The sequence below is a fragment of the Rattus norvegicus genome, chromosome 1 (assembly GCF_021556685.1).
Source record: "Rattus norvegicus strain SHRSP/BbbUtx chromosome 1, alternate assembly SHRSP_T2T, whole genome shotgun sequence".
Lineage (NCBI taxonomy): Eukaryota > Metazoa > Chordata > Mammalia > Rodentia > Muridae > Rattus > Rattus norvegicus.
The window spans coordinates 265,811,366-265,837,487 of NC_141534.1; the positions used below are offsets into that span (position 1 = coordinate 265,811,366).

The 26,122-nt window shown below is 42.4% G+C and overlaps 1 protein-coding gene and 1 long non-coding RNA gene across 13 annotated transcripts; one reads left to right on the forward strand and one right to left on the reverse strand.

Moving 5' to 3' along the window:
- Positions 1–1,460: 1,460 nt before the first annotated feature.
- On the reverse strand, positions 1,461–12,512 carry Smndc1 (survival motor neuron domain containing 1). 12 transcript variants are annotated; one of them, XM_087644700.1, is made up of 10 exons: positions 12,322–12,497; positions 11,242–11,361; positions 10,128–10,168; positions 9,697–9,773; positions 8,759–8,811; positions 8,080–8,269; positions 6,207–6,349; positions 5,512–5,673; positions 3,395–3,548; positions 1,965–2,694 (listed from the first exon to the last, which is right to left on the reverse strand). In XM_087644700.1, the coding sequence occupies exons 6-10, from the start codon at positions 8,080–8,082 to the stop codon at positions 2,557–2,559; spliced, it is 600 nt and encodes a 199-aa protein (XP_087500826.1). In that variant the 5' UTR covers positions 8,083–8,269; positions 8,759–8,811; positions 9,697–9,773; positions 10,128–10,168; positions 11,242–11,361; positions 12,322–12,497; the 3' UTR covers positions 1,965–2,556.
- On the forward strand, positions 11,988–25,594 carry LOC147997155 (uncharacterized). The gene is made up of 3 exons (XR_015653598.1): positions 11,988–12,662; positions 13,419–13,878; positions 24,456–25,594. It is a non-coding gene; the product is annotated as an uncharacterized LOC147997155 (long non-coding RNA).
- The last annotated feature ends 528 nt before the right edge of the window (positions 25,595–26,122 follow it).

Sequence of the window (26,122 nt, forward strand, 5' to 3'; positions counted from 1 at the left end):
TTAAACAAATATAAAATCTTGTTAGTTTAAGCATACCTTTTCATTTTACTACTTGTTACTATCCGAGCTAGGCAAAAAGCCAAATCAAACTTTTTGAGTAAATTTTTAGCTGGTCTGGTTATAAATTACCAACCCTAACCTCCTGACACAGGTCCTGAGAAAGTCACCTGTCTGTCACCCAGCGAGTATGTCTAAGGAGAGCTAAGCTGAGCACTCACACCACACCAAGATGGCCGGAAGTCCTTTACCAGTACTTTAAAATCTGAGTTACAGCATAGTTCTCAGCTACATACCAGAATCACCTGAATGTTTAGCAGGCTCACCAAGGTCTAGGTAAGTCTGGGGTGAGACCCAGGCAGGAATTCTTTGGTTTCTGTTATAAATTTCACCAGTTCCCATGAGATGTTCAAGTGTCAAGATTAAAGCTCAGGGATTATGTGATGACATCCAGTAGCTATTATACACTGCTGTTTAAGGACACCAGATACTGTCTTTCCAGAGTAAATGGCAGACATCCCTTAAGTCACTCATATGTCAGATACTGTCCCTCTTAAAACACACTAGCTCAGTTCTTGAGAGGTTGCACACAGCTAGCAAGTGTTGAGTCAGGAGGCAGTGAACAGCCTGGTTCTAGAGTCTTTGCTCCTCTAACCCTTTCAGTTTAGTCCAAAGAAACCAACAGCTTAACACTATGCTATCCCAAAGGGCCACACCTCTAGACCTGACACAAGACTGAAATACTGATTTTCAGAACAAATATAAGGTCACTTCCATTCCTTTACTAAGGCAAAGCCCTTAAGGAAAACACACAGAAAGAATGCCCATAGGCTATGGTAGAGTGGTCTCAGTCACCACAGAACTACTGATGTAAGCAAGCATCAACCAAAGTCCTGTTCTAGCATACCAAGGCCGTATCAATCATTAGGGGAGGGGCGGGGCACACAATCACACCACGTGACTTTGTTACTATGTTTTCATCTAAGCATCTCCTTACAACTGTTAAGTCCACTTTGACCTTTGCATTTAGGAGTTCTCGGGATTGAATACCCTCTACCCCACAAGTCTCTGGTAGCGGGGGTCTCACTGCTGTAAGCACCTTAGGCAAACACTTTACTCAGCAGCCAAGTGGCCCCTTTTCTATGCAACCCGTGCCTTTTTTTTGTCCTACATATTCATGACGAAACCCTGAAGGAAAAAGTTCACCTCACCACTATCCATAAAATTTCAGTTTACCAAGACAAAATTTACAAAATAATGAAATTTACACATAATCTCATACATGCCCATTAATTAATCCTTTAAGACTCCATTTCTTATACCCAATGAAGGAATTCCTACAGATTTATGAACCATTTACCAGATTCAGCATTCTTTGCATGGAGTTCTGTGTACACGTCTAAGGCTTACTCCACCAGATGGCAGGAGCTGCAGATCGCACCCCTTTGTTAACACACTGGAGATTGTACAGACTTTATTTATTAAAGTTAAACATACAAAACTGAAATTAACACACACTCTAAAAAGTATCTTCTTCCAATTAACAGGAAGGCCTTTTCCCTACCTTTGTTTTGTTTAAACTCAACTTGGGATAGCTGTGGTGCTTCACTTATGCCAACAAATGCTGGCAACTTGATCTCGTTAATAAAAATTACAAACTCAGCTACATGAACATAATATACAGGGAAGTTATGGTCAGATTAATGCACAAGAAATACAGGAAAATGTAATCATGAAGACATTCAGTACTCTTGTTCATTAATTTAGCCTTGGATTTGTTTTTTTTTTTTTTTTTTTGGTTTTGTTCTGTTTTTTACAAAAATAGTATCTACACTGTATACAGGGCTGTACATCAGCTTTGTCTTCCCATATAAACATTACACATCCCAAAACGGGTAGCACTACCACAAGTGAAGTCAACAAAGGAAAACACCAAATAAACAGAGAAGGGGAGCACATCCTAAACATGGTTTGTTTGGTTTTTTAATATAAAATTCAAACTCAATGACAAAAAATACAAGGTGAGTCAATTGTAGAGGTGACCTAATAGTCCCAGGAAACAATTCAAGGAAAAAAACCTCAAAATAAACTTTGCTGTTTATAAATTAACCTATACTTGGGCTCGTCTGGACAGTGCCAGGTTGTAAAACGGAAGCAGCCCTCTTCAGCAGGCTGGCGTTTTGCCTTGATGTCCCTTCCACTGCACTGTTGGAATATATCAAGTGCAAAGCATCTGAAAATCCCAAGTTAGGACTTACAAACTGTCCACACAACATCAGTTAAGTGGCCTGACGTTCCTAAGTCATCTACGTGCCGACTTATGCAGCACTTAGCTAGAAAAGTTGCCTTGTTCAACATACTGAAGAAGCTGTGGTGAGTAGCAATGAAAAGTTACATGGTAGCAGTTATCAAATGTCTTCAAGTTTCATCCTACCAAAGCCAAACAATGACAACAACGGATCTCCCTTACTCATCTAACAAATAATTTACCTTTAGAAAAATATAAGGATAAAAAGGTAAATGTAAAGCCCTGCGGAGATGAAATCCAACAGTTTCTCACTACTGAGGCATCAAATGCCTGACATTGTATTTGGATGTATCTTGATACTGTGTCATGGGCTTGTCAGCAATTCCACAAGTTCCTACTCCGACTTTGCCCGTTACACTTTCTGGCGAAGCAAAAATACTCCTCTTTACCTGGGAACAAAATCAAAACCATTTCTGATCAGTTTCTGAAAACAAATTTCTGTAACATATAACCTAACAAAAATTTTTTTCTAACAAAATTTTAATAACATATACTCCATGTTTCATTGCTTACAAAATTATCTTGTAGAAAATACCACACTACATATTACCACCAATAGAAAGCTTACTTGTCATTTAAAGGGCGAGCTATCTATTTTGGTATGAAAGCAACTGTGGCTGTAAGGGATTTTATGGTGAGACCTGCTGTGGTACAAAGTGACAGGAGGAAGCACTACTCTTCAGCAACCACATCCACTGACCTGGCTGCCCTGACAGCAATGAAGAATTAAACTATGGGTGAGCGTCAGGTCATCTGTATATCTGAACTCTACAGTGATTTTCAAGGCAAAAAAAGCATATTAAGGACTTAAACACTCCTTTAAATAGAAACCCAGAATAGAAATATGTTAAAGAGCAGAGCTCAGTGTATTTCCTGAAAGGTCTGAAGGCACCAAACAGTCTTTCAATTCCTTACATAAGCCTGCTTTATTGCAAAAAGTGCCTAATGACTACTGACAAAGATTAATTATATATCAAGAATTGGTTAAAATAATGTCCTCTGGAAAATCTACACCTCCTTTTTCATTTTGAAGTTATTTTCATGGCAGCTGCATTTTCAGACCAACAAAGTGATGAGGGATGTACCAACCTGGCCTTTCTTGTTTTTCGAGTACGCCCTGTTGTTGAACTGCTGCCATTTCACCTTCTGGTCCTCTCGCTCCTGCTCAAGCTCTTTTATTCTCTGTGCTTTTTTCAAAGCTTTTTTCTTTTTATATTCACGCTGCTGGGCAATCATTTCTTTTCTGTGTGGAAAACACAGACGTAAATGTCAATTATTAAGATTTACAAGATGACTTCCTTGAAATGGTGCAAAAAAACAAAACTTACAAACTAACTAGTTTTATTAATGAGAGTACAACTTTTCATTAAAAATCAATGCCAAAGTCTAGGTGTAGTATATAGCATACTTATAGGTAGAAACAGGAGGATCAGAAGTTCAAAGGAGGCTTGCCAACCTGGAGGCCAGTCTAGTATACACTGGACCCCATCTTTAAGGAAGAAAAACAGGACTGAGGAGAGATAGCTCAGTCCAAGCTCATGAGCTAACCTGAGTTTAACCACGGGGCCCACAAGGTAGCAGGAGAATCAATTCCTTAGCTGTCCTGATGTCTACATGAATCTATACAATAAATCAATGTAAAATAAACAATGCCATTCACTGAATACTATTAAGACATGTTCTTTCAGAAAAAGGTAGAGTTCAGTGGTAGAACATTCTTGTTAAGCATGCCAAGACCATGACTCTGCCCAAATATGACAACAAAAACTTTGTATACATACACTGTAATGGCTGGCAAAACCTTTACCAATTTCTAAAAATAGTGCTGTAATGTATGTAACACCTGGAGAAACTGTATGAAGTGATTTAATGAATATAAACTGTTTCATCTACACTGGACGAAGAGAGCAACCAGGACCAGAGAAATGAATGGCCTACCCATATCCTCAAGGCCAACAGCAGAAACCTGAATTGTCAAAAGTAGGATTCTAAGTATAACCAGGGCCTAAGCTACCAATGATCTCTGCTTACTAACAGCAACCGATGAAATGGAAGGTTCTTAAAAGGAACAAATCCTGACTCCCTGCACCAAATAACCAACCTACAGCCTGAATGTGTGGGGTTGTTTTGTTTTTTAATACAGAAAGCAAGAGTGAAACAAGAAATTAGATTAAACAAGGTTTTAAAATATGATTTTTAAATAAGGTGTTTAAATAAGTTATTTTAATAAGTGGTATTTTTCTAAATTCAAGTATATTTATGTACCAACTTACATTTTGGAAATTTTTCCAAAATCAGAAACACATTTATCAGCTCAGCCTTGAAAAAAATCACACAAGCACGCACGCACGCAAAGCACACAGACTCAGAACTTTGTCTCCTGTTATCTGTCTATCCACCTATGGTCCCAAATTTTTACCAAAAAACTGTTACTGCTAAAATCAGAAGTGCTTCTGTGCTCTTTAGAGGAGACACTTAGCAAACAGTACGAGAACTGTTACACATTTTACTTCACAGATGAGGCAGATGTTAAGTTTGTTCAACATCAATTAGAGAAGGGTCAGGCACAAATATGTCTCTAAAGCAATGTCACAATGCCTTCATTGTTTACTTTGCTACCTCTTGTTTCCACCATTACTTTAGATGTCATTTTCCTAAGGAAACTCTTCTGGTAATTACGGTCCCTCTTTTGTGGACCTAAGAATTTATATTTGCCAGGCAAGGCTCCACACCTAAGCTATATCCTTAACCCTAGAAGGCTTCCTCAATTATGTGTTCTTTTCTGAATATAGATTCAGCAGGAACAAGTTTCAAGATGGCCTTCACTGTTTAGTCTTAGGACCTGACTTATAAAAACACAGCAGATGCTCTTAATACTAGCATCCTCTTTACTGACTGCATCAGTAAAGTACAGTCTCCACCTTAGCTGGGCACACACGCTGATGCAGTTGTTCACAACAATGTTAAACAGTACTGAACTCTGCTCAGTGCAGCCAGCCTACGTGCATTACCTTTGCAGATTACTTCAAGGACCCAAACAGGGGAAACTCTAAGTTTCAAGTTAGTCAGCTGCTTTAGCCAGATATAGAGACCCTTGCTTATAACCGGAGTAGTACTCAAAAAACCAAGCTAAGAATGAGAAGTCTGAGCTGGCCTGTGCCTGTGCCACACAGCCAGTCTGCCAGTCTGGGGAAACAGTCACTTACTTTGACATGGGTTTGTTGCCGCTGTCCTCTTTTGCTTTCCTTCCTTCCTCTACAGGCTTGAGGTTCAACAATGGAGTCACTTCGGCATTGCCATAGACAGCGAAGGTGATCGCAGCGGTGCCGTTCTCTTCATCGATCTCCTCGATCTCCGCCTCATAACACCTGTAAAGATATCATGGCTGTAAGCAGGTGAGTAAAGATTTAGTACTCAGCCTACAAGACTTATACTGCAGTGACACAATTATCATGTCTCTAAAATAAACTTCTGCAATCAAATGGCCCTTTCAACAAAAATGAGAGGTTTAAAAGGCACCTGGTATTAAAAGTCCTAATTTAAATTTTAACAGAAAGGTCTTACACATCCCCTCACTGTACTAAATCTCTGAGAAAAGCCAATTCCTAAATGATTCATATCAATGCATGCACTTGAGTGCAATGAGAATACCAGTCATTCACTTTTTAATTTTGAGAAAACAATTCGCATCATTTTAGAAAACATTCTTTCATCTTTTTTTCTTTTAGGAGCCAACCACTCTTCTCCTCAAACTTACACTAAACCTAAAATTAAGCAGCTTAATGGCAACCACCCAAGAACCACACTACACAGATGATTAAAGTGCAGACTGAACAGAAGTGTCTTACCATTGCACCTTATTAACTCAGGTTATAGTTAGAGGGTGGTTCTCTACACTTACTGTCCATCTTCACTCCAGACGGCCATGCACTTGTCCCCTACTTTCCATGAATGAGTGGGCTGAGTAGAAGCAAAGCTGTCTGAACTTGTGAGAGTTTCCGAAGGCTGAGTTGACAGAAGGTCTTTGGTCAGTTCTATGACTTCCTAAAAAAGAGAACAGGAGCTGTACATTTGTACTTTAATACTACCAACTACATTCTTTGGTTTTTTTAATGATAGGTCTTATATCACAACACAGTTATGCTCGTTACACATACAGTTCTTAGTCATATTGGGAATACTGTTTCTATGCCCATACAGAGGCTAAGGAACATTATAGACTAATAGTGAAGATAGGTATCTTCAACTTAACTGTAAATACTTCTTGGAAATAAAGTAGGCAAGTTTCAGCCACATCGGATTTCTAAAATGCCTTTTGTGACTGATAGATTTCTCTACAGATGAGAAATAAGACTAAATTTGATTCAAGGTCACTTTTACAACTACCATGTGTATTTCATGCAACTACAGTTTTATAGGCATTTCTTGGCAGAAACACTCAACTGTGTAGCCAATATACCTCTTCTACAAAGACTTCAAACACTGGAAACAGTCTCATTAATACGCAGAGTCCCTACTTACACATTTCTGCCAAAATAATCTATAGCATAAATAAACTGGTAATTTTTCACCCCATTTAAGGGAGAACATCAAGTTAGATTTAAAAATAGCCTAACCCTATTTATCAGGCACAGTAGCACAGCTTGGTTTTACAGAAAATAAAACTCACACAGGCAGATAATGCCCCTGTGTGGCAGTTATTTTCTAATTCAGGCTTCTGTGTCTTTGACTTAATAGTTTAGAACTTGACAAATAATATAGACAGGTGCTTAACTACTCATCTGCTATATTCTTGCACTAATGAAGATATACACTATCCACTATCTAATTTTTAAAGAACTTGCCTACTGGTTTACCACAATATTACATTTAAAACATCATATTCTATCTATGTTTGAGGACAAATAAAGCAAAATTAAATTCTTATTTAGTTTCCTTTGGGCACGCACTGAGATTTTGTAATGGTTCTTTGGCTCAGTAGCCAAGAAAAGTTAAATATTACCCCTCCTAAGGATTCTAAATCTTCCTGGCTACTTTTGAAAAACTAGTATTTGTACCTTTAAAAAAGAAAAAAGATTAAATACTTAAAGGGTCAGCTTTGTGAATCAAAACAGACCAAACTAGACTTGAGTTGAAAATTAAAACAAAAAAACAAAAAAACAAAAAACCCCCTCTGAGTTTGGCCAAGTAGTCACCTTTCCCCTGCTCTAAGTCACAGGAGGTGACACACAGCTTAGTTCTGCACAGTGAAGACCGAACCTCGGGTCCTGTGCAAACCAGAAAGTGCCCCAACACTGTTGAAACTGTAACCCTCAAATATTTTTTAATTAAACAATTGTAATTTAACCAATTCTGTTAACTACCTTCAGAGCCAGGGATATTAGCTGACAGGCCTGGCTCAGAGCCCACAGTCTTTATCACTATTTGCATCCCCTTCCAGGGATCATATATTTAAAGCACAAATATGCACTCTACTGTAAGAAGTCTCAGGTTGAGAACCTCTTATATGACAGAATATTTCCCCACCACATTCATAACATTCAAAGAGTCCTGAAAAGCTGTGCACAATCTTCCAAGCCCTGTGCCAAGATGGCCCTTTCTGTAAACAACAAAATCCAGAGCATTTTCTCCTGCTGTCCTATAACTCTGTCACCTTACATGTCCCTCCCAGTAATTTATGAAGAAACTTCTCAACTTTTGTCTTCACATGTGTATATGGAGCAAAGTATTAGAAAAACTATTTTATGGATGAGGGGGTTCTTGAAAGTACATACCATTAATTACTTTTCCTCCCCCAAGTCTGAGTTCTGAAACTGCTCCTTCACTGACAGATGGGCAGCAGTTACAGTTATCGGCAGTTCCAGGAAGCATCAGATGTTGTGATCTACATAGCAGCAGGTCAAAGGGGGTGCACTCAAGCACTCTGCTTACTGAAGGAAGGCGTTTCGGGGATGCAGAGAGCCACTGTAATATATGAGACAAGTGACTTGACCCCTGCCTCCTTTAGAACCAGTTTATTCAGCAATACAGCCTAATAAATTGACTTTTGTGATTACTATAGACTGCCCAGGGAACTAACAAACTGGCTAGCCTGATTTTACTATATCTACTTTCTTTTCTAAGTCGAAAAAAGTGCAATTGGGACTTCAAAAGACTAATGTGTTGCCTGAATTTATCATTCCATATGAAAGATGGAAACTTTATTGGAAAAATATACATAAGGTATTAGAAGCCATTATTGATACTGTCCCCCTGAAAAAAAAATGCAGAGGCCACAAGCTGAATAACCAATCTAATCAGACGGGATTTAAATAGTGGCACAAGGTATATCTATGTCCCCAAAGGAGTGAGCAGATGGGTGGAGGTGAGACCCACACGGAAACAGAAGTCACTCTCTAGTCTCAATGCAAACTAGGTCAGAAACATACATTCAAATACTTTCTGTAATTTTACCTTATCTTAAGAAATGATTTCCATCTTCCAATAGTTTTAAGTTCAAACCACACCTGGTAATCAAAACCAAACTTTTCATAATACAGTAAGAGGAAAAAAATAATGAAGACTGGTCAGATAAACTATTCTATACTGACACTACTTAAGGTATTCTTAGTACTTAAACTTGTAAACCTGTACCATCCAATATTTAATCAACTATAGCTATTTAAAACAAAAAAATTAAAAATTAGCCCCTCAATTATCCTAGCCCTATTTAATTATCCAGTGGCTACTTGTAGCAGTGGCTGTGGCACTGGATCATGTTCACCATCAGAAAAGCAAGCTCTACCACACACTGCTATTCTAACTAGCTATAGAAAGGAAGATACTTTTGTAAACAAATGACTTCAAAGTCATTAGTGCTTTGTTTGTTTGCTTTTTAATTGAAACTAGATCTTAGTGTCACCTTGGATGGCCTGGAACTCTATGTAGCCCAGGTTGGCCTCAAACACGGAGATTTGCCTACTACCTCTGCCTGATTTGCTTTTTGTGTTTTGTTTTGACTTTATTTTTCAGTGCTGGGAATTAAACCATAAGGCCTGTATATTCTAAGCGGTTGTATCTCCAGCCACCAGATCATTATTAACTGAGGCCTAGATAAGTCTTTTAGGTTAAAAACTGGGTCTAACCTAAGGGTTTCTGCCTGTCATACTTTCCATTATAGACTTCCTATCAAGATAGCTGACTCCATACTCCAAAGATAATTATTTACCCTAGAAACATTTAGAAAGACCTGGTAGTAATAGTGTTTGAAACTGGGCTCCCTCTACCATTTCTACAGAGACCTCTCCTTCCACTGCCCACGAAGTACAGACAAGTGTTGTTTCTTCAAAGAAAACAAAGGACTACTTTTAAGTCACAGAAGGTAGATGAGGCAGGTTAGTCTGTCACTTCACCTTCACGCACTCAGTACAGATGAGCAATCAAATGGGCAGGCAGCAAACACTGGGTTTCTGCTTACAGAACAGTCGATCTGGGAGTGGGAGAAATAGTTTCCTAAGTACCTCTAATGAATGGCACATGCACTCCATAGGCCTGGCTTCTAAACACTGAAGGGACAGTATTTTTCAAAGTAAAATTATCCTGCATTAAAACAAAGGAAAACACCACATATACTTTATTGTAAGTCTAAATGTCCAACTCATTTTAAATTATAGGTAAGATCTTTCAGAATCCCAAATGTATTAAAGTTACATTAGAAAGTGTGTGTGTGTGTGTGTGTGTGTGTGTGTGTGTGTGTGTGTGTGTTTGGGGTGGGGTTCTCTTTGAAACAGGGCCTTACTATACAGCCCTGGATGGTCTGGAACTCAAGAAGAGCTCTGCCTACCTTTGCTTCCGAGGGCTGGGATTAAAGGTGTACATTCACAGCTGGCAAAATAACATGAATGGTGTTAATAGTCATCAAAAGGATAAGGAGAGAAGACTCAGCGGTCATTAGCACTGACTGTTCTCCCAGATGTCCTGAGTTCAATTCCCAGCAACCATGTGGTGGCTCACAACCATCTGTAATGGAATCCCATACCCTCTTCTGATGTGTCTGAAGTCAGCAACAGTGTAACCACATACATGAAATAAATGAATAAATCTTTAATAAAAAGATAAGGAGTGACTGTTTAGAAGGGACACAGAATAAGCAAGAAATCATCAAACACCCTGAAAGTTTCTGAAGTATCAGGTTCAGAATTTTAAGAGCATCCTTATGATCAAAGTTTTCATATACAATATTTATAAATTATATATGGTACTTTTCTTAATCTGGTGTTCTGAGAAGCAACAGGTATTTAAAGTCCTGAACTCCCAACTCATGTCCTTAGATGTTTTGTTCTTTCTAAACGTTTCATGAAAAGTTAATCTCTTTTTCATACTACTTTAACAACTACAAAGCCTACTCTTAAATCCAAATACCTATATAACATTCTTATAGGCAGAATGTCATCTCTTAACACATGGCGTGTTCTTAATAAAAGGTATACCCCATTAGATTTGAAAAACAAGGCTGTATTTCATTTTCAGATAATTTAGTGTCATTAAAAAGAACCTTAGTCCGATTGTATATTAGTCCCTTAATAATGTTACCCTTTTGAACTAAGTTTCCTTGTCAAGTCTTTTAAAATAAAAGCATATTCCTTCCGTAACAAGGTTTCTTCTAATGAAATCCTATAAGCACACGCAAGATTTACAAAACCATGAGTGTTTCGGTGATTCTGACGTACACCAAATGAAGGAAATAATTTTAGAAGCCTCAGTATCTGTCTCTCTCTCACTCTCTCTCTCTCTCTCTCTCTCTCACTCACACACACACACACACACACACACACACACAAAGTGGGAGCACCTTCCTTACAGATGCTTTGAGTGCCTATGAATTTTGAATGCGTAATTTGAAAAAGACAAATATTCTTTTCAAATAACATTAACTACAACTGTCCACCTATACTTACTTGCAAATCCTTCTTCAGTTTCAGCAGATCTTCATTTTCTCCATTTCCCGATAGAGCAGCTTCTACTTGCTGGAGTTGAGCTTTGTAGCTGGCCAACTGTTTTGCTAGATCCTCTGACATCTGAGGAAAATGAAGGCCCATTAAGGCGAGTCAAGTACCAAATTACAAAAAACTTTGTCTGACCCACCTAATTCAACCACTCTTGCTACAACACTGAGGTGGTTTTAGTCGTCACCATCATCTTTACTTTATTCCGCTTTAGCCAATCCACAGACTTCAAGGCAATAAATTCTGAAGACTGCAAACATGTCTGGTACATTCTATACAAAAAAAGATCCCCCAAAAATCATGCTAGTAAAAAAAAAAAAAAAAAGGAGAAAAAGAAAACTGCTTTTCCTTTAACTATTATGGGAAGGCAGTGTATGGCCGGACAATAAAGCCTGCAACACACTTCTTAAAAGTTGAGAAAGTCAAAATCAGGAAAACTAACACAGACAAAACGTCTTCAGTTAAGCACACAAACTCCTCTCTCTACAATCCCACTAAAGGTGTTCGTAGTTCCTCAGGAGACAAACTCTTCACACAGAGGTCATCTTAGCAACCTGCCTTTTGCCAAACACAGCTCGGCGTCCTCGGGAACCGACAAGTCCCGTAAAGTGTACGCAGACTAAACATACGGGTCCTCCGAGGACCACCTCCGGAACATTCCGGCCCACCGGAAGCCTGGAATCCCGGCCGAGCCTTCCAGTCTGAGGGGTTAGACAAGCCAGCCCTCCTCCCAGTCAGACAGCACCCCAGAGCCCGCCATCATTCCGTCCATCATTTCGGACCAGGAAACCTCAGCTTCCATGGAAACCGCCGAGCCCCGCACCCTCACAGAGGACCTCGTCGGAACGGCGCGGGCGTCTCCCCCACCCGACAGGTTCCCCAGGACGGCCACGTTCGCCGCTTCGGCCACCCACTGGGGGTGCGAGAGCCGCTGGCTCCCCACACTGCCCGAGCCGGGCCCTGCTGAGGCCTCCGCCTCAACTCCAGCCCTGAGGCCCGACTAGGCCTGACCCTCCTTCAGAGGCTCGTTACCTTGGGTGGGACTGGGGATGGGACAGCGGGCAGGGGTCGGGGAAGCGAGCCGAGCGGCGGCAGGGACAGCTACAGCAGGGGAAATTTCCACCACGACGAGATTCGGTCGGAAAAGGAAAAAATCCGCCGGCGAGGGGGGAGGGGAGAAAAGCCGGGCTCAGGCAGGAAGAAAAGACAAGGCGAGCGAGATCCCGCGAGATGTACAAACTCTCGCGAAATGGCACCCCGATCACGTGACCCACGCCGTCCTCTTGAACAAACTGCGGCTTCGGAAGGGGGAGTGGGTGTGGTCTAACGGGCAGGAAGTGGCGTGTCTGCGCTGCGCCAGGAGCAGAAGGCAGGTTCGTCTTACGTCAGTTCCGCCTCGTAGTGGGAACAGCGGCTGGAGCTCTCTTGTGGGGTGTTCCCGATGAGAAGGAGATTTGCGAATGGGTTGGGAGAGATGGCGCGTTCCTTGTGTCTCACGGGGAGGCAGAGACAGGCAGATCTGAGACTGAGGCTGCATAGCGAGACCCTGAAGTCAAGAGAAGGAAAGTTTTGTTGTGTAGAAAATAAATATAGCCAATAAAGATAGATTGAGCCATAGAATGGGAACGGTGACCATTTCAGGTGCGTAGGCATCACCCATGGTAGCTAAAAGCCACGTGGTGAAAGAAAATAGAGAAAGGGAGGTTGTCAAGGTGTCCCAAGTATGAAGCATATCCCACAAAAGAAAAACAGTTACCACGAAAAGTTCGCGATCACTTACCCAGTGATCAGCCTAAGCATTCGTAATTGTAAAACGACCTTACTTTAGGTGAGACCTCTTGGCCAAGTAACGGTCAACAAGAAGTAACTTGTCATCTATGAGGATAATCAAGCCTTTCAGTTTAAACGAAATATAAGCGTAACACTGAATGGCCGTCAGGAAAGAACCACCTATCCAGAATGTGTGGTGTTCTTTTGACGTAAATACTCAAAAGGGTAACGTAATTTTAATGAGAAATGCCTACCTTCACCCTGGCCATTTGAAGTCTTCTTTCCAATGCTGTTTGGAGTGGTTTAGAGGTACTCCCTGGACACCACTTGTAGTTTGAGCTCTCGCTTTGTGTTTGCAGTTTGGTTCCAGCTCCCAACAAATTACTCCAGCTCTCATGCCCTCGGCCTGCTGCCTCTGCCCTGCCATTAGAGACTCACTCCCGAACCACAAGCTAAAAATAAAAACGTTAAGCTGCTCTGGTCATGGTCTTTTATCACAGCAAGAATAGGAAATAATGCTATTAAAAGGAGTAAGGACTGTTTCGATGAGAAGAGAAAAAGGTGAACACGGTGGTGCCAGCTGAAGAGCAGCAGATCTTCCTTCTTTCAATGTCCTAATGTAGGTCTCCAGCAAGGTGTGGCCCAGCCTAAATGTGTGTACCACCACGTCTGGATCTGGGACTTGTCCTAAGATGACCTTGAACTCAGAGATCTCCTTGCCTTAGTCTCCTGGGATTCATGGCCACTATGTCTCAAGATCTCCATTGCAAGATCCAGGTCAGAAACTTGTCGCTCCCAGCCTCAAGATCTGGATCGCAGGTGAGCCCTCCAATTCAGGATTGTAGTTCATTCCAGATTTAGTTAAGTTGACAACCAGGAATAGCCATTGCAATCTTAATTTTTAAAAATAAGGCTATAAAAATTGTGGACAATCCACGCAGTAGAACAAACACCTTTAATCCCAGCACTCGGGAGGCAGAGGCAGTTAGATTTCTGTGAATTCACGACCAACCTAGTCTATAGTCTATAGAGTGAATTCTAGAATACTCAGGACACACAGAAACCCTGTCTCAAAAAACCAAAATAATAATGATAATTAAAAAATTGTGGACATGCCAGGCTGATGATATTGACACAGAGGTAATGTGCTTGCTGACAATTACACGGTCCTAGCACCAAAGCCAACACACATCCACACAGATATAGAAATTGGAACATAAACAATATTAGATGATGCTAGGATTTGATAATTATATGATGCTAAATTGCTAGTTTTATTAGGTGTAAAATGTATTAAAATGTATTTTATAGTTGCTTCAGGGAAAGGCCAGTGCTTAGGCATTTAGGGATACCTTCAAGTGGTGTGGTCAAAATACTATATGGCATAGCTGGGTGTGGTGGCACATGTCTATAATCCCAACACTTGGTGAAGTTATGAGGAGAAGGAAATCTAGGCCAGCCTCAGGTATGTGGTGAGTTTAAAGTTATCCTAGGCTACATGACACTCTCAACAAAAATTATGTAAAATGTCTATACAACTCATGTATAGGCAGATATATATATATACATGTATGAGTGTTCACATGAAATTTAAAAAGCAAACTGCTTACAAATAGTGAATTTAATGGAAAGCATTAATATATGTTATAGTAATGTAACATAACATAACAGTTAATGGACTAACCTCTAATTTCCTATATATTTGACAATTTTCAAAATGAAAATATGGGGACAGTATTCATAGCCTGGAAGAATAGATGGAATGGTTTTGTTTTGTATTTTTTAGATTTATTTATTTATAAGTACACTGTCTCTGTCTTCAGACACACCACAAGAGGGCATCAGACCCCATTACAGATGGTTGTGAGCCACCATGTGGTTGCTGGGATTTGAACTCAGGACCTCTGGAAGAGCAGGCAGTGCTCTTAACCACTGAGGCATCTCTCCAGCCCAGATGGAATGGTTTTATGCATATGTGTGTGCACACACGTGTGCATGCATGCATATGTGCATGGGTTGTGCCTTGTTCACGAGCCCCCAAAGACCACCAAGAAGCTGACTCCAGTGCAATCGCACTAGGGTCTCATTCAAGCTCAGGCTTGCTCACCACTGACCCTGACACAGCAGGACCGAAGGGTGAAGCAGCCTCCAGTCCTCAGTGCATCAAGGTTTTATAGGAAGTGTCAAGCAAGCAAGAGGGTTTCAGCCTGGCAGGCATCTCACTGAATGACTGCTGAAAGCCGAAAGGTAGGTGCCCTGCGACTGTGAACAATCACAGTCTGAAAGTACATCTGAAACAACCAGACTAATTTTGATTGGCTGTTGCTAGGAAGTAGTAAGGAATAACTCTGGGGTGTGAGCGAAGGACAAGCCGTGGGTTACTTGGGTGTAGCGTGGGTTCAGCTGCAGGTCAAGTTCTCAGGCTCTTTTTTCTTTTAAGATGGAGTGGACTTGGCCTCTCACGTGTGTGTGTGTGTGTGTGTGTGTGTGTGTGTGTGTGTGTGTGTGTCCCTGTCCATGTGCACGTGCGTTGGCCATGATAGAAGGAGACTGGAGGAACACTCTGGGGGATTGCTTGGTAAGTGCAGACAGAAAGTGAGAGATTACAGGTGAGTATGTGGTCCTCAGAAACCAAGGACAGAAAGGGTGGGTCAGACGGCAGGGAAGGCAGTGGACACTAGGAGCTCCAAGGACAGAAAGGGTGGGTCAGACGGCAGGGAAGGCAGTGGACACTAGGAGCTCCAAGGACAGAAAGGGTGGGTCAGACGGCAGGGAAGGCAGTGGACACTAGGAGCTCCAAGGACAGAAAGGGTGGGTCAGACGGCAGGGAAGGCGTCAGTGGACACTAGGAGCTCCAAGGACAGAAAGGGTGGGTCAGACGGCAGGGAAGGCAGTGGACACTAGGAGCTCCAAGGACAGAAAGGGTGGGTCAGACGGCAGGGAAGGCGTCAGTGGACACTAGGAGCTCCTTGAAGGCTAGTAGAAAAATGTGAGTACTTGGTGGAGGGAGTTATTTAAGGTGGTCTCTGGCTGTTTTTAAATTTATTTTATATCTACAAGTGTTCTGCCTGCATATGTCTGTACACATGCATGCAGTGCTCACGGTTACCAAAAAAGGGCAGAGGACCTCCTACGACTGAATTACAGATGGTTGTAAGCCATCACGTACATGCTGGGAATCAAACCCCAGTACTCCAGAAGAGCTACGCAATCAGTGCTCCTAGGCTGAGCCATCTCTCCAACTCCTTAAAATGGTCTTTGGAAGTCGAGTCACTGGTGCTTAACCACTCAGCCTACAGTTGAGCACTGGCTAGTGTTCCAGAGGACCCAGGTTCAATTCCCATCAACCACATGGCAGCTCATAACTGCCTATGTCTCCACTTCCAGGGGATCTCATACTCTCACACTGAGATACATGCAAGTCAAACACTAATGCACACAAGACAAAAGAAAAGGAAAGGAAAGTGGGGTTACTGTGTTCCTCTGTGTCACAGCTCCCGAGAGTATCCTTTTACCTGGATGGACCAAGCCAGCTCAGTCAGTCAACAGGTTCTCCAGGTCAGGAGTGAGGATTAAAAAGAAAATAGACAATCAAACAACCTTGTAGCGTAACCCCAGCCAGTTCTGAGGCTGTGGTGGGTTTATTTTTTTCCTAGTCTGCTTTTTTACCATTTTAATTACATGCAGGTAATAAGGCCAGTCCTAGGATAAGGGAATAAGTGAGACAATAAACAGAGTCCGTGATTAATGTTTCTAAGCGCTTATCGAGATAGCCAAGATACCTGAGCCTACTTCCCTGGCTGAGCCCAAGGTCAAATTCCTGCCAAGGGCCCCAAAAGCTCTCCACACTCCAGAAATAGAGGGCACATTTGTGACCCAAATCTTAAGGCTGGAAGACACAAGCTTTCGATCCAGATCTTGAGGAATAGTGGCCTCAAAAAGCTTAGGCCCAGGCAAGGTGGTGCACACCTTTTAATCCCAGGAGACGAAGGCAAGCAGATTTCTGAGTTTAAGGCCAGCCGGGGACAGAGCACATTCTAGGTGAAGAAAAGCTTAGGTCCAGGTATGGTGGTGGTACATGCCTTTAATCCCAGCATTCAGGAGACAGAGCCATACAGATCTCTGAGTTCCAGTCTGTCTACCGAGCAAGTTCCAGGACAGCCAAGCTTAGACAGTGAAGGAGCTGGAAAACAGAAAGCTGTGATAATGTATTAGCAGTGGGGTCAGGTTCCAGTTCAGCAAGCAGAACTCTGCAGCTTCAGCCTTGTGGCTCTGTCTTCAGAATCAAGGGGCATAAAAGGGTCATAAAATGATGATTTGTGGGCGGATCAAAAGGGAACCTGTGGTTAATGATTGAATTGATATGCAATTCCTAAGGAAGTAGTTTATGCAAAATAAAAGACTGGACTTCAGTGTGCAAGAGAGAAAATCTCCAGAGAAAATCAGCTTGTATCCATCACCAGCTCCGAGTCATTTCTTCCACAGCTCCCAAACACCCCTTCCTCAGGGCCCTCTCCCTAGCTGAGGCTGGTCCCCGGTAGATATGGTTGGGGGGTCGGGTCACCACAAGAGGAACTGTATTAAAAGGTCACAACATTAGGAAGGTTGAGAACCACTGTACTAAACAACTTCTCAAGATAATAGCAAGACCATAGCAACTCCTGTTTTTACAAAAAACAGAATGAGCTTCAGAGTTTCACATGTTCAAGACCAGTAGCCCTTAATTTGATATGGCCATATTTAGCCATTTAACTGAAAACAATTGCTAGATACATTAATATTCAAAAATTCCACTAGGTGGCAGTCAGGATCCAGGCTGCATCTGATACCTGATTATTTATTTGTTTGTTTATTTATTTATTATCGTGATGGTGCCACGGGGAAGTTTGCAGGGAAGATGGAGGAAGAAAAAAATAAATAAGCACATTAACCCTGGCAAGTACTAATAAAGAGTAACTGACTAAATGAAGGATTACACACACCTGCACTCAGCCCTGACTGCAGTTTATTACAGATCATGTGTGTGTTGTGATCCTTCAACGCACTTCATGTATTCTTTCATTAAACCATTGTGGTGGTTTGAGTATGCCTAGCCCAGAGAGTGGCACTATTAGGAGATGTAGCCTTGTTTGGAGGTGTGTCCCTGTGGGTGTGGGCTTTAATACCCTCATCCTAGCTGCCTAGAAGGGAGTCTCCTCATAGCAATCTCCAGATGAAGAAGTAGAACTCTCAGCTCCACCTGCACCATACCTGCCTGGACGCTACCATGCTCCCACCTGGATACTGACTGAATCTGAACCTATAAGCCAGTCCCAACTAAATGTTTTTTTATAAGAGTTGTCTTGGTCATGGTGTCTGTTCACAGCAGTAAAACCCTAACTAAGATGACCATTAAACCTTCAGATCACCATATATGGTTCACAGCTTTGTGTTGTTAAAATATACACAGGACACATGGCTCACTTTGAGACCCTAATACATTTGATAGATATTTTCATAGCACCATTCTCATCCTCTGTAACTGCTACTCCTGAGAGGCTCTCTGTGGTCCTGATGGGCTCTTCACTTAGATGTCTGTTTCAGGTCCTCTGAAGTCAGGGATGGCAGTTGCTCTGGGAGCCCTAGGCAATCCCATAGGAGGACCTCTAGCTCTAGGGTAGCCCTCACCCACTCCTAATCGGTTAACCAATTAATGGACTGCTTCTGTGAAGAGCCAGAGCTCCTGCTGCTAGGAAGCTCAAGCCGTTTACTCCAAAGGAAAATGTGGGCAGTAGACCGTAGTGAACGCCACAGGAGGCAAGACAGCCTCGGATGTAAGTTTTGTTGTAGAAGCTATTCACTTTACAAACTGAAAGCTTGGGCTGGAGGGATGGCCCAGCAGTTAAGCGTTATATTGGAGAGGACCTAAGTTCAGTTCCCCTGCACCCATGTTGGGCAGCTACCAAGCATCTGAACCTCCCTGATGCTCTCAATGGCCTACTCAACACCTACATTCATGGGCACGAACCCCCATTCATACGATTAAAGATACAAATCTTGGGCTGGAGAGATGGCTCAGCGGTTAAGAGCACTGACTGCTCTTCCAGAGGTCCTGAGTTGAATTCCCAGCAACCACATGGTGGCTCACAACCATCTATAATGGTATCTGATGCCCTCTTCTGCTGTGTCTGAAGACAGTGACAGTTACTCACAGACATGAAATAATCTTTAAAAAAAAATACAAATCTTTTTCTAAAAAATAAGTTGTGAGAGACAGCCCCCTTTTGTCATGTTTTCCTTGGCTTCAAGCTGAAGGAGAATGCAACCCAGACAGGAAGGTGTGTGTGGTGTCAGTGGTCTTGGGTTCATAGGAAACCATGTTCATTTGCTGTCTTTTTGTCATGACTTGTAACGTGACCAGGGTCAAGTCACTTTACCTCTCTGTGTCACACATGATTAAGAATATGAAAATGAGGCTGGAAAGATGGCTCAGTGGTTAAGAGCACTGACTGCTCTTTCAAAGGTCCTGAGTTCAAATCCCAGCAACCACATGGTGGCTTACAACCATCTGTAATGAGATCTGATGCCCTCTTCTGGTGTGTCTGAACAGCTACAGTGTACTTATATATAATAAATAAATAAATCTAAAAAAAAAAAGAATATGAAAATGTCTGTAAATGCACTAACCGCTTTTAGCCATCGAAAAGCCCAGAAGTGCGGTTGCACAGATAAGCAACAGTTGCAACAGCCATGGACTCTTGTTGCTGCTGCTGCTGCTGTTACTGATCTATTTTTTCTTCTGTGTATTGTTCTTAGCTATCTCTATTGTTACTTTAAATATTACACCATATGTAATAATATCTGAAGACATTATATGGTATAAAAATGGAGTAATTTTCTTAAATTAATAAATCCCGATGGCCAGTTTGCTACCTGCCTCAATGGTTTATGTTCCCGAATGAAAGGCACACACACACATATGCATAAAACCACACAGTAGCTGGGCTGCAGCCTAACCTCCACTGCCTCCCCATCCATACTTCCGAGCTCCTTCACATGGAGGCTACACCTCTCTGTCCTCCACTCTTCTCAGACATAGCATTTCTCCCCTCCTTCACACTCTCCCAGCATGGCAGATCTCCCTTCTCCTTCCTTCTCCTCCTCCTCCTCCCACCACCCCCGGGTCCCAAGCCCGGGAACACCCCTACCCCCTCTACCCCCATCTGACCTCTGTTGGCTGGTGGCAAGTTTATCAGAACCAAGTGGGGGCAGGTTTCCAGAAGCTACACAGACTTTTTCATGCAAACAGTTTTCTGGGGGGAACATAGCATTAGAATACAAGCAGCTACAATTAAGCATTACAAGTAATATATAATAAGATTTTAAGACAGTCTTATTATGTAGACCGAACCAGCCTTGAATTTTTGGTCCCCAGTCTCCCAAGTGCTAGGAGTACAGGTGTGGGCTACCACATATGACCACCCAGATCTCTATCTTACTATCAAAGATACACACTTTGCCATTCTCCATTACTAGAACACAGCATGCAGGTGGGGTCTTTAGTTCTAGCATAGATTCTTCTCTCTAGCAGAGATCACTTCAGCAGAGAGACAGTAGCTTCAACAGGCCTGTATTTCCTCAGTAATGTCTCCTTGCTACCCCTGAGACTTAAGTTTATAGAAAAGCTTTTTTGTCTTCCTTGATGGATCCAGTCCATGGACAATTACTCATCCCTCCCCCACCTCAGAAGCCACAGCAGGGCTAGCTTTTGTTCTTCCTTTCCTAGTAAATTCCAGTAAGACAGAGTTCCACACATGAAATCCTAGCTCATCCCTCCCCCACCTCCCACTGACCCCATCTGCTCCTAGGTGTAGGTATCTGATGTGGAACAGGAAGCTCAGAACTCGGGCTGTCTCTGACACATTTGCCCTTCCTTCTCCCTTACACAGAGAAGAGTGGTCACTATACAAAGAGTTTAGGTGTCTGCTCTTCCCCTCACACGAATCTAAAGTTGTGCAGAGTCACCCTAGAAAATCGTGAAAAGACATGAAAACACTGGTGTGCTTTGAATGTCCCCACCTAAACTTTAGTTGAACTTTAGTTCCTATTGGAAGTTGTAAGGAGTTGGGCCAGATGAACCTTAGCAGGTGATTAGGCTGTGAGGTTTCTACCCTCAGGAACTGATGAAGTCATGAATTATGGCTCCTCTTGGTCTCTAGAAGCCAGTTTGTCCCTCTGTGCTGGACAGTCCCTTCTCATTACGTGATGTCCTGTTTCACATCAGGATTCTGCAGAATCCCATCAACAAGAAGACCAGCACCTGACTCAGACCTTGAAATTGAACCTCCTTATCCTGCAGAATCATGAGTTTAATAAACCATCACCCTTCGTAAACTATCAAGACCATGTTAATGAGTTAAGTAGCAGAAAAAAATGGAGATAATGACTATATTGAACTCTTATTAACATGTACAACCGAAGATGTCAATCAAAAGTTCTTAAAGAGGGCAGATGGAATGGTTCAGCGCATACATATGCCTAACATGTTTAAGAAAAATAAAAGAACACAGCCATGGTGGCAACTGCCTTTAATCACAGCAATCAGTAGGCAGAGTCAGAGGCAAGCAGATCTCTGAGTTTGAGGCCAGCCTGGTCTATAAAGCAAGCTCTAGGACAGCCAAGGCTACACAAGCCCTATCTCAAGAAGACAAGGAGGAAAAGGAGGAGGAAGAGAGAAGAAAAAGGAGAAGGAGGAGGAGGAGAAGGAATATTTCACTAGAATCCGCATCATTATTTACCTAAAACATATGAATTCTAAATAAGGCCATTACCCTAGATTGTAGGAAATGGCACCCTCCAGCAGGCATGCCCTTGCCAGAGGTAATGCCTTCTGTACTACATTAGAAAACCATGTCTCTTTTCCAGGGCTGTGACTTGGAGAACAGAGGGTTCCTGTTGGTCTAGAGCTGGCCTAGGGCATAGACAGTACCAGCCATATGTAGCAGCCCTGACCCTGCAAGAAACAGAAAGCTGAGCCTCCTTCCATGCCTCTTCCTCTGAGATTATCACTTCCATTCTTGCCTCTCCCTAGTCTATTCTCACAGCTTCAGCCTGACTTCCCTCCTGCCCTTTCCTCCAGCCCCTGGCCACGTGTCTCTGTTGGCTGCTTGCGTCATATCCCACTGTGGTCTGTTTTTTTTTTCTGCAGCATCACCAAAATAAATGTCATACCTAAAGTCACCAAATCAGTAACAGTCCAAGGCCACTACAGTTTCCGCTTCAGCCAATCTTCTGAATATTTTACATCTTCCTTATGGGTTGTGGCTTTCATGACATTAATTTCCCCTAGACCTTTGGCTGTGTGGCTTCTGTCCATATTATAAGACCTTGTTCCTCCCTCACCAGGATATATTTTCTCTCTCTCTCTCTCTCTCTCTCTCTCTCTCTCTCTCTCTCTCTCTCTCCCCCTTCCACCCCACCCCGAATTCTCCTTTTTCTTTCTTTTTTTTTTCTTTTCTTTTTTTCAGAGCTGGGGACCGAACCCAGGGCCTTGTGCTTGCTAGGCAAGTGCTCTACCACTGAGCTAAATCCCCAACCCATTCTCCTTTTTCTTAGACAAGATCTCGCTATGTATCCATAACCTGGAACTTGCTATGTAGACCAGGGTGGCCTAGAAATTCACAGAGCTCTGCTCTGAGGGCCCTGACAGAAAAGGTGTGGGCCACCACACCCAGCAATTCGCCCTCTTAATTCAAGTAGCTTCAGTGGTCATTTAATTAGAAAAATATTTACTGAACACCTACTCTTTCCTCGGGCCTGGGGCACAGCATTGAAAAGGCCATGTCTCAGCGAGCTTACACTTTGGGAAGGGAGAAACTAAAAGCAGACCTGTAATTGACAGCAAACCAGTTCAATAGAAAAAAGTGAGAGTAAAGAGAGAGGTGGTGGAAAAGGAGACAATAGATTATATTCACTTCATAGCAAACAGTCAGGGAAGTATCATCCAAAAAAGGACTGAGAATGATGCCCGAGTAAGAATTATGAGCCAGGTGGGTGCTGGTGAAGGGCCAGCTGTGCAAGGCCAGCCAGCTGCAGAGCTGGGGGGAGGGGGGAAGGGCTGGCTTCTGACATGTCAAGAAAGGCCTGTGTGTAAACGGAAATGTGGAGACACATGGGGAAGATGATTGACAGGCATACATAGGTATAGTCATAGATGGACAGACAGACAGAAAGATGCTTGAAGAAGAGCAGGTTTGCCGGAAGCGGGTAGTAGGAAAGAGACAATCAGAGGCCCAGCTCAATCCTGGCTTATTCTGTGTGTGGAACCTGAAAGAATAAAAAAATGCAGCTAAAAAGTCAGAAGTTTAAAAATGCAACCTCACCCCTAAGAAGCCCTAAATACCTCAAATTCCAGACCCTGCCCTCTACCTGTAAGTAAGTAAAAGGTCATATTTCTTGAGCCTGCTCTCCCAGGAACTAGATAAAAGGACTTAAGGTCCTTAGACATGCGATTCCAGACCTAGTAAAGATAACAGAAAGCTTCTTCCAGAAACTAGCTGACCATAAGGTTAGATTAAAATCTTAAGAGAACAACCTTGAGAAGTAGGAAGCTTCTAGGAACTATCGGACCATAAAGTTAAGCAATCTTAAGAGACAGGAAGCTTCTCCTTGTGATTTCCCAACGATACCATCCCTGCCCCCTTGGGTTGTGGCTTCTTCCTTTAAATACCCTTTCTCCCAGCCTCTGGGGGTCGAACTCCTGTGCCCCTGCATGGGATATGAGTCTCGACCCCAGTGCACTGGTTCCTATCAATAAACCTCATGTTTATTACAGCAAAGATGGTCTCACGTGAGTTCTTGGGGGGGTCACATCATCCCAAGACTTGAGTGAGGGTCTCCCCGCTCTGGGGGTCTTTCAAACCCACTAGAGGCCAATTAGAAATAGGAAGTATGCACTTGAATTTATTCAACAAATGTTTATTGAGAACCCAGAGTGGCATGCTTGTTAGCAGCAGAGTAGACCAAAATGGTTTAACTTTTCTCAGATGATACTGATGAACTAACTCTGTAGGAGAAAAATAATCTAAAGACATTAGAGAGTAAGCTGACAAGACACAGTGCGTTGACACTTGGGGTGAAAGGTCAAGCCAGGTCTGGAGCAAAAATGGCTGCTTTGGTCTGGACAAGCAAGCAGTTGAATGGTCACGTCAACAGCAGGAGACTGAGCTGAGCCAGAGCTTCAGAAACAGTGTGTGTGGGGGTGGTGTCCATGGTCCATGATGCACACACCAGGTATATCATAGGTTGTGGTAGAATCCGCCGTTGTAGCTCTCTTGTCACTTTGTGGGGCCCAGGTGAGAGAGTCACATCCTCTCCTTGGTCTGTTATGTTCATTAAGTTTCCTGACATGATTTCAGATGGTGATGGTGTGCCTCCGAATCAGTTCGTCTGGTGGCTCGCTTTCTCTTCCCAGGAATGAGCTTTCCAGAGTCCAGGAGGATGTAACAGAAACTACAGTCTCTGTAGTAGTCACTGTGGAGATTATGAAGATCACAGTCCTAAATCACTAGTCAGTCAGAGACGGAAAACTGCACCCAGACATATCCCAGCGAGAAGAAACCAATGGAGACTGACTTCAGATGATATACAAGTTGAAATTAGAATGACCTCAGAATGACCAAAGTGACTCAGCTCGAGAGCCTAAAGGAATTATATTCACGACTAAGGCTCAGCAGAAGATCAGAAACGTTTCTTTTTAAGTCACAGTAAGACAGTTTTTTTAATTAAGTTTAGTTTGATTTGATGTGCTTTGGTGTTCTGCCTGCATATATATCTGTGTGAAGATGTCAGATCTTGGAGTTACAGACGGTTGCGAGCTGCCATGTGGGCACTGGGAATAGAACTCGGACCCTCTGGAAGAGCTTTCAGTGCTCCTGACCACTGAGCCATTCCTCCAGCCAGGAAGAGGAGTGGGGAGAAGGAGGAGGAGGAGAAGTGAACGAAAATAAGATCTAAAGTGTTTTCTCACTCTTCTCGGCTCAGGCTCCGGGGACAGACCAATCCTCTTTGCATTTTTAAGTTGTTTTTAAGTTTGAGATTATAATTACAATACTTATACCTTCCCTCCCTCCAAACATCTGCAGATGTGTACCCCTGCCAGCTCTCCTTCAAGTTCCTGACCTTTTATCACGTTGCTTTGCATTGTATTGCACTTTCTGTTGAATAGTGTTCATGCCTATAATTTAGGTCCCCAGTCATTGCTTCTAATTTTACTACTTAAGTATCAGAAATAAGGAGATCAACTTGATGAAATTCCAAGAAGACTGAAGTTGACAAGTGGAAAAGTTGACGAATTATAAAGACTCATCAAGAGAGACTGGAGAGTTGTCTCAGTGGTTAAGAGCACTAACTGCTCTTCCACAGGTCCTGAGTTCAATTCCCCATTAACCACATGGTGGCTTACAACCATCTGTAAAGGGATCCCATGCCCTCTTCTGGTGTGTCTGAAGACAGCTGCAGTGTACTCATATAAATAAAAATAAATAAATTTAAAAAATTATATACTTATTTAATGAGTGCTTTATCTGCATATACACCTGCATGCCAGAAGAGGGCATCAGATCCCACTACAGAGGGTTGTGAGCAACCATGTGGTTGCTGTGAAATGAACTCAGGACCTCTGGAAGAGCAGCCAGTGCTCTTAACCACTGAGCCATCTCACCAGCCTAAGTAGCAAAATCTTAAACATGTGTTAGTTGCTATCCACAATGAAGAGAAGCTAATAGGTCTTTGAGCCTGTTTGTTTGTTTATAAACGATAAAACCTGAAAATTTTCCCAACTTGGAACAGAGTTAGACTCCAGAATCTTAGCAAATCTTAGGACAAACACACTGGAAACTCTACCTGGACACGTTTTGCTCAAACTATTGAAAGCAAAAAAAACCCAAAAAACAACAACAACAACAACAAAAAAAAAAAAAAAAAAAAAAACCACAAAACAAAAAAAATCCCCGAAAAACAAAGTAGAAGACCTTCGATGCCAAAATGAGATCAGAGCTGGCACAGCGTGCAGGTAGGGCATTGC